At 39.6% G+C, this 13,415-nt stretch overlaps 1 protein-coding gene across 1 annotated transcript in view; it reads left to right on the top strand.

The window, feature by feature from the left end:
* The window catches only part of LOC128057773 (UDP-glucose:glycoprotein glucosyltransferase 2-like), a 141,366-nt gene extending 134,425 nt beyond the window's left edge, over window positions 1-6,941 (top strand). The window contains exons 37-39 of the mRNA XM_052650275.1: window positions 654-770; window positions 4,525-4,651; window positions 6,919-6,941. Coding sequence (XP_052506235.1) covers window positions 654-770; window positions 4,525-4,651; window positions 6,919-6,941 — 267 coding nt within the window. The remainder of the gene's footprint in view (window positions 1-653; window positions 771-4,524; window positions 4,652-6,918) is intronic.
* Window positions 6,942-13,415: the final 6,474 nt, after the last annotated feature.

Raw genomic sequence — 13,415 nt, 5'->3', positions numbered from 1 at the left:
AGTGGACCGCGTTCTGTCAGATCTCTCCACCATGACCCACCCGTCTTGAGTTGCCCTGCAGGCATGGCTTGGTTTCATTGAGTTAGACAAGGCTGTGGTCCTAGTGTGATTAGATTGACTAGTTTTCTGTGATTATGGTTTCAGTGTGTCTGCCCTCTGATGCCCTCTTGCAACACCTACCATCTTACTAGGTTCATTTGCCATTTAAACATCCTTTTACCCAGGTGCCAGCAGTCTTTGCTTAGAAAGCTGTGAGTATACAGAAGTTTCCTGATAGGGAACTGAAAAGTCACCTCAGAATCTGGAGAGTGTGGTGGTGACCACATAACCAGTAAGATACGGTGTAAGTGATTAATCCTGGTGTTTCAAGGCAGTTGGAGGTAGAAAGGGAATTGCAAAGGTGTGTTCTGGGCCCTCCTCTTCACCCCCAGTGCAGGAGTAAAGTCCAGGGCAGATGTGCGCTTCCTTCCAGTGCACAGGTTCATTCATGATATGAGACCGTTGGGTAAGTATTTAAAGCTTAAAAATATGACCATATCTCAGATTTGGGTATATTTTATCAATCCATTTATAATCTAAATGACAGCTTCAACTTCTTCCACTCTGACTCTAATTGAAATTCCTCTGTGTTGAAATCATTCTTTTTCTAATAGGATCTTCCCAATAATATGATTTACCAAGTTGCCATCAAGTCTCTTCCCCAAGAATGGTTGTGGTGTGAAACCTGGTGTGATGATGAATCCAAGCAAAGAGCCAAAACAATTGATCTGGTGAGTGTTTGCATTTTCCTTTGTATAAGCAGATATGAAAATGTTCCAACAGAAGTATTTTCTGTTTTACAAATAGCATGGCACCTGTGGCTCAATCTGTAATTTACTGTTTTATTTACCTACGTTGGCAGGTATAGGGCTGTATCCGGGGCTCCCAAGACCACCCCAGGTTTGATGATTCAATAAGAGGACTCTTAGGACTCAGAATATCTCATGGCTATGGAAATATTACAGTGAGAGAATACAAAGTGAAATCGGCAGAAGGAAAAGGTGCATGGGGTGAAGTTCAGAGAAAACCAGATTCAAGCCTCTAAGAGTCCTCTCCCTGTGAAGTTACCTCATTCCTTAAGCTCCAACAAGTACACCACCACATGTGAAATGTGGTCTATCAGGGAAGCTTACCAGAAATCCAGTGCCCAGAATTCTTATTGGGGGCTGGTCATGTAAACAACCCCTCAGCCTGGCACATGCCAAAATTCCCCGTATCTAGAAGAAAGGCAGGTGGTCAGCATAAATTACAGGTTTGCACAGTTTAGGCACAGTGAGCTGTTCTTACCAGGGAATGGTGGAACACACCTGAAATCCAAGTTCCCAGAAGCCAGCCAAGGGCCAGCCTTGTAAGCACAGGCCTCTCAGAATAGCAGTCTCTGTGTTAATAGCAGCCTGCTGTGTTAATTCTTTTGTGCACAAGGCCTTTTCAAAGAAAGACCATAAACTGGCTGAAATGTCATAAACTAAACATAAGATGATGAGTTATCATCTTAATATATCATCAGTTTAGTTCTTATGCCAGTAATTTCCCCAAATAAAGACAGCCAGAATAATTCCAGCTACTTAAATTATCCTATATGTCTTTTTATTCATTATTTTTGAGAAATTTTTTTCTCAGGTTTTCATTGTAAGCAGTTTATGCTACACAGTTTAAATCTAGACATGAAATATTTTAAGCTAGTTGATTTATTGTCCATATGTAGACATTATATTCCAATACTGTATATTTTCTCTAGTAGTACGAAATATTATTTTTTTCCTGATCATATTTTTATGTGGTGATATAAGTTTAGAATAATTGTGTACAAGATCTTCTTTGAAGAACAAACTGTCAAAATATTAGACCTCATAGTTTTTAACAAAATAAAACTGGATAGTAAAATACAGGGATGTTTTTCCAGATATGTATAGAAAGTAGCATGCCAAAATATAATTAGATTGCAATCATAGGTGATAGAATGTAGCGGAAACAAGTGGTCATCGGTCAGAAAAAGACAAGGGAAATTTCTAAAGAGTGGTTAAGGACATTACAGTGTTAAGGTTGTGTTGTATAAGAATGTGACTCATACGTTAGTTGACATAAGTCTCCTTGGGATTTCTAGTACTTAGATTAAATGAGCTACTCTAGCAAATGCCCAGATTTCTGTGATTTCACATACACCCAGGCCCAAGTGGGTGTCCTGTCAGTGAGTGGCTTCCCTGTACATCATGACTCAGGGACCAGTCTCCGTCCATCCTGGGACTTTTTCATCCTCCAGGGTCCTGTCATCATCTATGTCTATCTGAAGCTGATCCATCCAGTATGGCAGCCAGTTCCCACAGGCAGCCATAAAGTACTTAAAATGTTGCCAGTCTAAATTGAGGTGTGCTCTGAGTTGTGCTCTAAGGTATAAAACACATCAGATTTTGAAGACTCAATAAAAATATAAAAATATCTCATTACTAATTTTTATTTTGATTAATTTTGACTAGATAACATTTTGGAAATACAGTGTTAAAATTTATTCCACCTGTTCCTCTTACATTTTTTAATGTGGCTGTTAGAAAATGTAAAACTGCATTTGTGGCTTCCATCATATTTCTGTTGGGTAGTATTGATCTGGAGGGTAAGAAGAAAGGAGGGTGGAGGATGCATCCTGATCCTAAAGGGCTTGGCCCCGTGGTGGCAGTTGGTTGTGTGTCCACATCCAGTTATAAGAAGAGCTTAGGATCATCATTCCTGGATGGGCAGCCACTTCCTAGCAGTAGGTCTACTGAGAAAATGGATGGGTGGCATAGATTTTGGTGGACAACATCATCTCTTCCAAAGAAACATTTAAAATAAAAAAGAACATGCTGGTTTTGGTCATCTTAGGGGAAAGGTTAAAAGGGAAAATCAGGAAATGGCCTAATGGAGAGGAGAAAGCATTACTGACCTTGGGAACCATAGTTCTCTGTTGTGAGGGCCGACTTGTGCATTATAGGATGTTTAGCAGCATCCCTGGTCTCTACCCACTAGATGGCGATAGCGCCCCCCAGCCCCCAGTTACAGCAATCAAGTACCTCCAGACCTGGCCACAGCTCCCCTGTGGGACATGATTGCCCCACTGAAGCACTGCTGATAGAGATTATGCTTCCCAGTGGCTTAGCAGGTAAAGAATCGACAATTGTAGCATAAGCTAAGGAAAAAATAGTACTTTGTTTTTTGTTTCTGACACAATTAGAAAATCCGTTATCTTGTTTATAGAACGCATTATCTGTGAAGTTAATTTCTACAGAGAAGTTCCTGTTACCTACTTACTTCAGAATACATTACTGCAGGAAAAAATCCACAATGCAGTGAACTGGAAATATTTGGTGAGGAAAGGATTAAGATACCAGGCTTATGGCTCATAAATAAGCTTTCCCATAAGGCATGAAAGATGAAGCAGGTTGGGGCTACCATGAGAAAGTGCCATGTAGAAGTAAGCTTCAGGACACGTGCTCTATTAGTGTGCTCTGTGAAGAGCAGACTGGATGCCTGTGTAGCTCTGTGAAGTTTATGCTCCTCCTGTAACCTTTCTTTACACTGCTCAAGCCAAAGACGCTGGGGTCATGTTTGATGCCTCTGTTTCCTCACAGTTCACATCCAGCCCACTAGCACTACTCCTGACAGCTGTATCTCCACATACATCCAGAGTCAGACCCTCCTTAAACTCTTGCCTTTGCTTTTTGCCTTTTAATTTCCCAAGAAACTTTATAGTAGAACCAATTGCTAATTAAAATTCATCAGGTATTAGAGGAGCCTTGGAGATAACCTTGTTTTAATTTCCTCCTTTGCAAATGAAAAAACAGGTTCTGCCACTGGTCCCCACATACGCGCGCACACACAGTTTGGTAGTGTTTTTTGTGATGTAAACATCACAGGTCTCCCTACTAGTTTAAGTGGGACTGTCCAAGTCTAACTGCCAGTAAGAATTGGAACCATGAGGACCGAGGATCCCTGTCCATTGTTTTTCCACTGTGCCTCTTAAACAGACTACTTAAATATTCTTAAGGCATGGAGATTTATAGGCAACTCTGAATTTCACAACTATCAGTATTTTGCCAAATGAATTCCAGTTAACTCATTTTAATATCACAGCTGGTAATCAAAACAGAGGCATAGGAAAGAGGACAAATGCTTTTGCCAAAGAAACTCGAGACATTTCTAAAGGCTGACAATTAGTTTTACGTATGGAAAAAAAAAGTATGTAAACAGGTTTTAGTCCAAAGAAAAGGCAAGAAAATATTTATTAATATAGTCTGCTGTGCTCTGTTACAGAATGGTCATGTAATTGGCTCCTTTGTCCAAATATTTTATAGAATTGTTTAACAGACTTCTTAGGAACCATCAGAAAATCTTCAAATTTTTGTTTAAACTTCTGATTGAGTGTTTGCATTAAACACTGCTTACATAAACTGTAATTTGTCATTTCAGTTGATCCTTTCTCTGTTAAACTAATTCTAATATTTAAATTTTCAGTGCAATAATCCCAAAACAAAAGAACCTAAACTAAAAGCTGCTGCCAGGATTGTCCCAGAATGGGTGGAGTATGATACTGAGATACGGCAACTGTTAGATCACCTTGAAAACAAGAAGAAAAATGCAGGTGAGTTGTTCTGCAGTTGTGTATGAAGCACTTGTTGCACTAAGTGAAATTAGATTACAAAATCATTTCTTAATGATTATCAAATGATTACATCAGAATTTCTTTACCAAAGTCTGTGACATGTTTACAGATTTCCTTTTTATGTGGACTAAGTTCACAAATTTAAAACATGGATAGAGAATCTATTCCCCTATGGATATAGCTTCATATCATCACATAGATAAGCAGTATAGTATTAGTCTCCTGACCTAAGATAGAGGTTAAAAAAAAAAAAGTAAAAGAAACACTCTCTTTAAGATACACTGAATTTCCTAAATATGAAAATCCAAGCCCCAAAGTTTAATAAAAGCTTTACACAGCCAAATAAAGTATTACCTCCTGTTTCCTTAATTAGTGACATACATAGTATGTTTCCTTATAGAAAGCTGGTTCCTTATTCCAGTAGCCTTAATCACAGACCAGAGGGTGGTTTGAATTAGTTTCCATTTCTTAGATTTAAAAAACTGAAATTACCTTAGCATTTTATCACCCTACATAAACCCTTAACACCAGTAAATGTGTGCTGGATATTCTTTTAAAGCTGATTATCAACTTCTTGATTCTTTCATGATTCCCTTTCCTGGTCAGTACCTGTCTCTATTGTTCTTTGCTCTTTTTTAAAAGTAGTGTTGAGCTTCTGTTGTGTTCCAGTCAGTATGTTAAAGACTTTCACCGGTTAGACTAATTAATCCTCATAATAATTCTTTCCAATAGTTCAGAATATAGTTCTTATTGTCCTCAACTTTACTTTTTAGAGAGGCTGAAATTATATATAAATTTCCTCACATAAGCATGAAATTGTGTTTTATATTGATTCTGTTTTCCTTACAAAATCAATGTGTGTTGTCGGATAAATTCAGTATTTTAAATACACCTGAGTATTTTTAATAATCTAATAATATAAAGGTACCATTTCAATTCAGGAGAAAGATTATTATGTAAGTGGCATAACTGTTTTCAAAGGGAAAGAAAGATAAGACAGAGGAAGGAGGGAGAGAAGAAAAGAAACTAAAAAAGGAAAGAAGAAAGGAAAACTCACATAATTACCTCACAATAAAATATAAATGCAGGAAACATTGAGATGAGATGTTTCTCTTATCAAATTGGAAAGAGTTAAAGGATTAACAATACTCAGCTCTAGCAAGAGTATTGACAAGTAAGCGTGAATATACATACAGTAGCTGTATAAATTAAGGAAATTTTGTAATATACATAAAAATTCAAATACATGCCATTTGATCCATCAATTCATCAGAAACTTACATCTAAACAAAAATGTATGCGTGTATATGTTTGTCACAACGTTGTCTTTAATAATGACATAGAATCTGTCCAACAATAGAGGATTGATCGATTGCATAATTCCAGTGGAATTTAGTGAAGAGAAAGTCTGCCATCTGGAATTGTGGAACAGGATCCGTTTAAATTGTGTTTTAGTTAATTTCTGCCTGGAAAATACCATTTTGAATTCTCACGTGTTCTTAAATCAGTTAGTATGTGTAGCGCATTGATGCAGGAGAAAAAAACATTTTGAACTCTTAAGTCTTCACTGGTATTGACTTTGATTCTCACAGTTATATAGTATTTATTCCTGCGTTTGAATGCTCTGCATGCCCATCTTAGACACAGACCACATATGTCTTCTGCTCTTTGTTGTTCCATTACATTAATGACAGCATACTTTGTACCTGGTGAGAAATCTATTTTTCACCATCAAGGTGCTAGGTCGTGGAGATAACAAAGATGAATAAAGTATTGTTCTGACTCATGGGCGCTCACTTGTAGGTGGGTAAAAGGGCAGGTAGTTATGCTCCCATATGATTGATGCCATGGGCTTTCCTGGTGACTCAGTTGGTAAAGAATCAGCCTGCAATGCGGCTGATCTGGGTTTGATCCCTGAGTCGGGAAGATCCCCTGGAGGAGGACATAGCAACTCTCTCCAGTATTCTTTCCTGGAAAATCCCCATGGACAGAGGAGCCTGGTGGGCTACAGTCCACAGGGTCACAGAGTTGGACACAACTGAGCGACTTAAGCACAGCACAATAGATACCATAATGTACAAAGAGCTGTTCTCATTGTCACTTAATAAAGTGAGTAGGTACTAAACTAACAAACAGGAGGATCCTCAATGAGCACCTACACTTTATGTTAATTCATGCCTTAGTAAGGTTTAAGCTAATTTGATATTTAAGATTTCAAGAGCTAAATATACTTTCTTCCCCTACAGTTTTGACACATGATGAACTCTAGCACGGGCTTGTGTAAGATGAGAAAGTGTGACAAGAAATCTGCCACCTGCTGGGGAAATGTGGAACTACTTCCAAGACTTGGAACTACTTCCAAGACTTGTCAAAGTTTCATTAACGATCAGTGACATATTCTTGGATTTAAATTATATTAATTATTTAAAAGTAACATGTGTTTAATGTATTGAATAAATTTAAGTTATATACTATAAGAAATGACCATTGAGTGTTTAAAATTAGATGGTTCCTCTTTCCTGATTGCATAAAACACTGGGTTTTCATCAGTTAAAGTGATAATTTTGCCAGATAACCAGGTTGAACATATCTGACTAGCTGGTCCTCATGGGAATTTATCAAACCATCTACATCTTTGAATATTCCAGCTGTATTTATTTATATATTTCTTTATTCAAAAGATGAATTTAAATTCGAGAGACCTATTTTGGGTTTTTTTCTTCTGAGAAAGAAGGACTTATGGTTATCTCTGAATAGTATTTTTAAAAATTAAGCCCATTTGTACCTTAACTATTAGTTTTAAAATGAAAGTAGTGCCACACTGTAACCACTTAGTTTATTTATTTTAAATCATATGATGTTTTAATCCTATGCTTTTTTTACTATTTCTAATTTTTATTTTTATAAAATTATATTCGTGGACTTATGGGATATGTATGTATTGTTTTTAAAAAAGAACTGGTTAGTTTTATTGAAACTAAGTTAAGAATATAAACAGCTTTTCTCTTTTATATTAGATGAATAGGAATAGTAAATGTTAAAAAAAAAAAAAAAAAACTGTCCAGCTACTCTAGAATCATAGGATCTTGGGACAGGAGAAGACCTGTGTCATTTTGGACCCTGTCTTCTGAAGAAGCTGATTCACTGGGGCTGAGGTGAGTGTGGGAAATCATGATTGTGGGAAATCATGATTGTTCCGGATGACCCTGTTGATAAGTGAGGTTTGAGAAACAGTTAATAAGAGTTTAGTCTCCAGCCAGTGTGCCAGCCCCCCTTCCAAGGCCCTGCCAGGTGGAGCCTCATGCCATTTTGGAAGCTTCCAGGGCCATATGGAACTGTCTGCTCCTAGAGCCGGACTGTTCTTTGGACAGTTCTGTGCAGAGTTCCATGGTGAGCCAGAAGCTGTCTATCACGAGTCTGTGCTTATTCCTCTGAACTCTTCTGAACAAGTCTACCCTTCTCTATTGGATAACAGCCCATAGAGTATTTGAAAATAACTGCTCAGCTCCTCGCAGCTTCCTTTTTCCTGATAAGAGATCACAAGACCTCACTCCCTTTTCCAATAACCACCCCCCTCCCTGGTTACTTGTTTGGGTTTTTCTGTGATGAAATGGAGTGCTCAAGTATAGGGAACAGTGTGGCTCCTTGAAGGAGAGAAAAGAATACTTCCAGGAAGCACCACAGGCCCTTAGCCTGGAGTTACAGATAAAATTGGACTCTTCTGTATAAATATGTAGTTTGATACAAATGGGAGCTGCCCAAAGAAATGGTTGCTTCTATAGGCCAGGCCCAGCCCCTGGGACATGACCAGACATGCAGTTGCTACCACCCAGGAGAGATGTCAGAAACCCAGTGAATAGCGTTCAAAGCAACAGGTGTATGTCAAGTCAGACTGTCTTCGATCACTAAAGCATGGCTAAGAGAATTTTCTTCTCTGAGATTCAGCAGCAAAGAAGATAGTAGCATTTAACTTCCCCCTGGAACAGAAAGGACTGTTCATCGAGGGGCTCTGACATTTGTCTCAGATCCCTGGTTCACAGCGCAAGTGGTAAGTGTAACACAAAATCTGTCACTGCCCAGCCCCTCTTGCCCACTTCTGTTCAGTAGTAAGGGGGTCCACCCTCTTCCAAGGGGCTTCCCTGGTGGCGCAGCGGTAAAAAGTCCACCTGCCAATGCAGGAGACCTGGGTTCTATCTCTGGGTTGGGAAGATCCCCTGGAGAAGGAAACGGCAATGCACTCTAGTATTCTTGCCTTGAGAATCCCACAGACAGAGAAGCCTGGTGGGCTACAGTCTGTGGGGCCACAAAGAGTTGAACACAACTTAGCAACTAAATAGCAACCACCCTCTTCCAAAGAATCAATTAATTTGTTAAGATCTTACTTTTGGTGGCAGAGTTAGGGAGTTGAGGCACAAAGGACCAGGACTCGGATTGATCCACATTCAAAATACAGGCAACTTTGTGATAGCAGCACATGGTTAGGGGCACCCAGCCCACCCTATAACCACTCAAAAAATGAGTCTTGAAGTGTTAGGTAATGGGACCGCTGTTCCCCATTTTGCAGTTTATTAGCCTAGTATCAAATGTAAAATTCTAGTTTCTGAGAAACTCTAGAGTGAGGTCTCTACGTAGAACCTGCTGTTAACAACTTTGATTATAGACTTCAGATTTGGAGAATAATCTTATCCCCTACAGTTCATAATTATTTGCATTTAAGTTATTTACTTCAGTCATGTGATCCTGCCCAACTGTATATAAGGTTTGTATCCTGTCTGATATGATCTCACTTTTTAAAAAAATTTATTTTTGGCTGTGCTGGGTCTTTGATGCTGTGTGCAGGCTTTCTCTAGTTGTGGCAAGTGGGGGCTACTCTCTCTGTGCTGGGGCTTCTCTTGGGGAGCACAGGCTCTGGGGAGCACGGGCTTCAGTAGTTGTAACATGGTTTCATTTTTAAATCAAAGGTTTTGATTAAAATCTGGATAACTTTTCGTCCTTAAATTCTAAAAGACTGGTTCAAAACCAAAATGTTTGAATGGAGATGGCCCCAGGTAACCTAATGTTCAATTTAAAAGTGGGGGCAGAGCTAGAGAAGGAGTAAGCTTGGTGCCAGTCTTGAGTAGGATGGATTGTGAAGTAAACATAACTGACCATACAGTGGAGTCTCTAGCCTCAGAGCATCGTGCCCAAACCCCCTTTCATACAAAAGTTAACAAACCCACCACTGGCGTGTAGACTTTCCTTTGTTTTCCCACGGTCTGCTTCCACCAGAAAAATGTTTCCAGTTTTGTCCAAAGGCCAGTAATCTAGGTCTTCCTAACCTGCACAAACCCAGCAAATTTTTAATGATCTGTTGTGTGACAGTTGACATGTCCTTTTGAAGTTACAAGTTTAAGTGGAAAAATAAATATTCAAATGAAAATGCTGGAAAGGGAAAGCATCAGTAGGCCCGGAGAAGTGACATTTAGGATGCAACATGCAGGAGGAGGAAGCACAAGCCAAGCAGAGCCAGCATGGAGGTAGGTTTCTTCCTTTGAGGACAAGGAAGACAGTGTGGGGGGCTGGAGCCTGGTGCACAAGGTCACATTGGGGGGACATGCAGTGAAGAGCTCTCACACTCCTCAGTGTTAATCCAGAATCTCTCAAGGGGTATTTTTATGCCTGCATGTTTCCTAATATTACGTTTATTCATAACATCTGTCCTAACTATATTGGGGAAGAGCTCTTGGATAAGAACAGATAGACATATGGGATCTGAAGATGCCATTTTTCTTCATTGCACAGTGTCCAAAACAAACTTCCCTGGCCTAAGACCATATGGTACAGGCACTCCCTGCGTGTGGACCCACCAGGAGGAAGAGAAGCTAGTTTGTTTGCCCTAAAACTGTACAACTGTGGAATGAAGTCTTTCCACTTTTATGAGGTGTTTGTAACCTGAGGTAACAAAAGCATAAACACTGCAGGAAATACAGCATTGCAACAGGTGGTATATATGAAGAAGTATTAATAAAACCCTAAAAAAACTGTAATAATGTTGAAAGGTTGTTAGAATATCCTTTGCTATCTTTAAAGACTCACACCAGAGAGAAAAATCACATCTGTTTAGGAAGACCAGTCTTTAAAAAAAAAAAAAAAACTAACTTCACACAGATAAACACATACCATACACGAGACACTGTGCTTATAGAAATCTCCTGGAATAGTAGGGAAGCATGCAAAGAACACAAACTTAAATCCCCTAAGAAATGCTCCAAGCAGTGCTTTCTTCCTCGTGCTTTTTAACAACGTATAACTCCAGCTTCCTCAGGAAGACCCTGGAACACGCTTTGCCAGTGGCCTTCCAAATCTGGCAGCTTGGTCCCTGGAGACAGCTACATCAGAGGAGGCGCTTCTCCCAGTAGACGGTCCCTAGTGAGGGTTGGAAATGTTGTCTGAACAAGACCGCAACCTCAGAGTTGTCAGCTGGATACCTTTACTTTTGGCTGTGCTAGGTCTTCGTTGCCACACGGGCTTTTTCTCTAGTTGTGGCAAGCAGGGGCTACTCTAGCTGCAGTGCATGGGTTTCTCATTGTGGTGGCTTTTCTTGTTGCAGGGCACAGGTTCTAGGGCACACGGGCTCAGTAGTTGTGGCACACGGACTTAGTTGCTCCTTGCCATGTGGAATCTTCCCTAACCAGGGATCGAACCCATATCTCCTGCATTGGTAGGTGGATTCTTTACCATTGAGCCACCAGGGAAGCCCTGGATGCCTCATTAGAAACTGAATCCTAGTATAAGGTAGTGACAGATGAATGTGTGTCTCTTGCTTCTGTTGATGATCTCTTGATCCCAAGAAAGGATCGACTTGGTGGACAGAGGTTTGCAGGTTTCTAGGGTGTGACCTATATACCTTAAGATTAAAGTGGCTTTTTTTTCTTTATAGATCATGAAACCCTGCTTTAGGTGTGAAGGCAGGTGGGGGAGGGGATCAGCTACTTTTGCAACAGGTGGTATATATGAAGAAAGCTACTTTTGTTTGCAGCCAGAAATTTGAGATAAGCAGCAGTGTCCACCCCACCCCCTTTCAGAACTTTAACAGAAATGTATATGTTACGGTATGAAAGGGAAGGTCCTCAAAGCCAGCCTAAGAGTTAGATTTTAATGGTACTGAATATGAAGAACTGCTCACTCATTAAGGCCTTGCTGTCCTAGATTTTAATCATTTCACTTTTTGAGCTCTTCCTTTGGCTCATGACAAGCCAGAGGCCTTTGTCACCTCACTTGCTGACTATGTATAAAGCAAAACTGGAAAATAGACTCCTCCAAAAGACTGAAGGCCAAAAGTACTCATTTGACCATAAATATTTTTATTAAATGTGAAAATACACGGGCATAAAAATAGTACCCATATTTGTAGACATGTCTGAGACCCATTTCCATTAATTTCCGGTGTCTTTATTTATTAAAACACTAAATTGAGATGGATTAAGTTGTACTTAGTTTTGTCTCATTCAGACCAACTACAGACTTAACAACAGGAGTAATATTTTAACTCATCAGACATCTCCAGTTCTTACCTCCTCTATGCTCTGCTTTCCACTGCAGGTAAGAGGCTCAAATACAGAGGGTGTGAAACAAAACCCATTTACTATACATGAAGCCACGCAGTGGCTAATTTTACTCTTAAATCATTCAGCAAATGAGATCATCCATTAAAGCAAATTATCTCCACCTATTAGCATCATTTGCAATTACAGAATAAACTCTGCTACTAACAAAAAAGGAATGATCTGATTTAGAATAATTGTTGATAAATCAGCATTTGCCACCCTCTTTCCTTTATAAATACACAAAAGTCAACCACATTCAGCACAGTGGCGTGCATTTCTCTCAGTTAACCACACATGTGTCCTCAATGAAAACTGCACAGGGCTGTCACAGGTGCCCTGTCTCTTTAAGGAGGCAGAGACCTGACTGAAGGGCCATTTTTAACTAAGCATCTTGTGTCCTTTTTTCATGGTAAATTTCACAACTTATGACCAATTTCATGCTCCAAAGGTGAAATCTTTCATTTTTCCACCATGAATAGAAAATGATGCCAACTTAAAATTGTTAGCTTCCCACCCCCCACCATGTTCAGTTATAACTAGTCTTCTATCAGAGTCCCCAAAAGTTCTGTTTTCATACTGATACTTGAACTTTTAATACTGCCTAAAGAGCAAAACGTTTTTAAATTAGTGCTGTTCTATCCAATTCACATTAGTAAACTGTTGAAGCCATTTTCCAGTTTTCATTTATCCATGGAAAAAAGCACAAACTTTCAGAAATGGGTATTACATTAATTTACTTTGTTTTTAGAGTTTTTTTCATGTTTATAGGCTGATGTGTTTAATACTTGTTGCTGTGGAAAAATACCCATTTACTGACCAGTGACAGTTCACTTCTGGAGCTCACTGAAAAGGAAGGGAATGTGAAACAGCCAAGGCCGGGCACCCCTCTCATTTTGCTTTTCCACAAAGAGCCGCACAGGTTACTGGGCACCTGTGGTCCCCAAACCAGAGCCTGGAGAGTATGATGCTCCTGCATCAGGCCGCCAGGACAGACAACTGTCCCTTCTCACTCCCAGCACTCTTATCACTGTGGAGGGCAGGAGGGCCTGACCATCTTCCCAGTCAGGCAGATTCCAGAAGACTACTGATGACCCTCAAGGCTGGAACTGAAAAGTCATTATTTTCCTCACTCATGAGCAAAAGCAACAGAATCCAGG

This window comes from Budorcas taxicolor, chromosome 12, assembly GCF_023091745.1.
Source record: "Budorcas taxicolor isolate Tak-1 chromosome 12, Takin1.1, whole genome shotgun sequence".
In the NCBI taxonomy this organism is placed as follows: domain Eukaryota; kingdom Metazoa; phylum Chordata; class Mammalia; order Artiodactyla; family Bovidae; genus Budorcas; species Budorcas taxicolor.
Note: the sequence above shows the minus strand (reverse complement) of the source record. Positions and strands in the feature narration are given on the sequence as shown.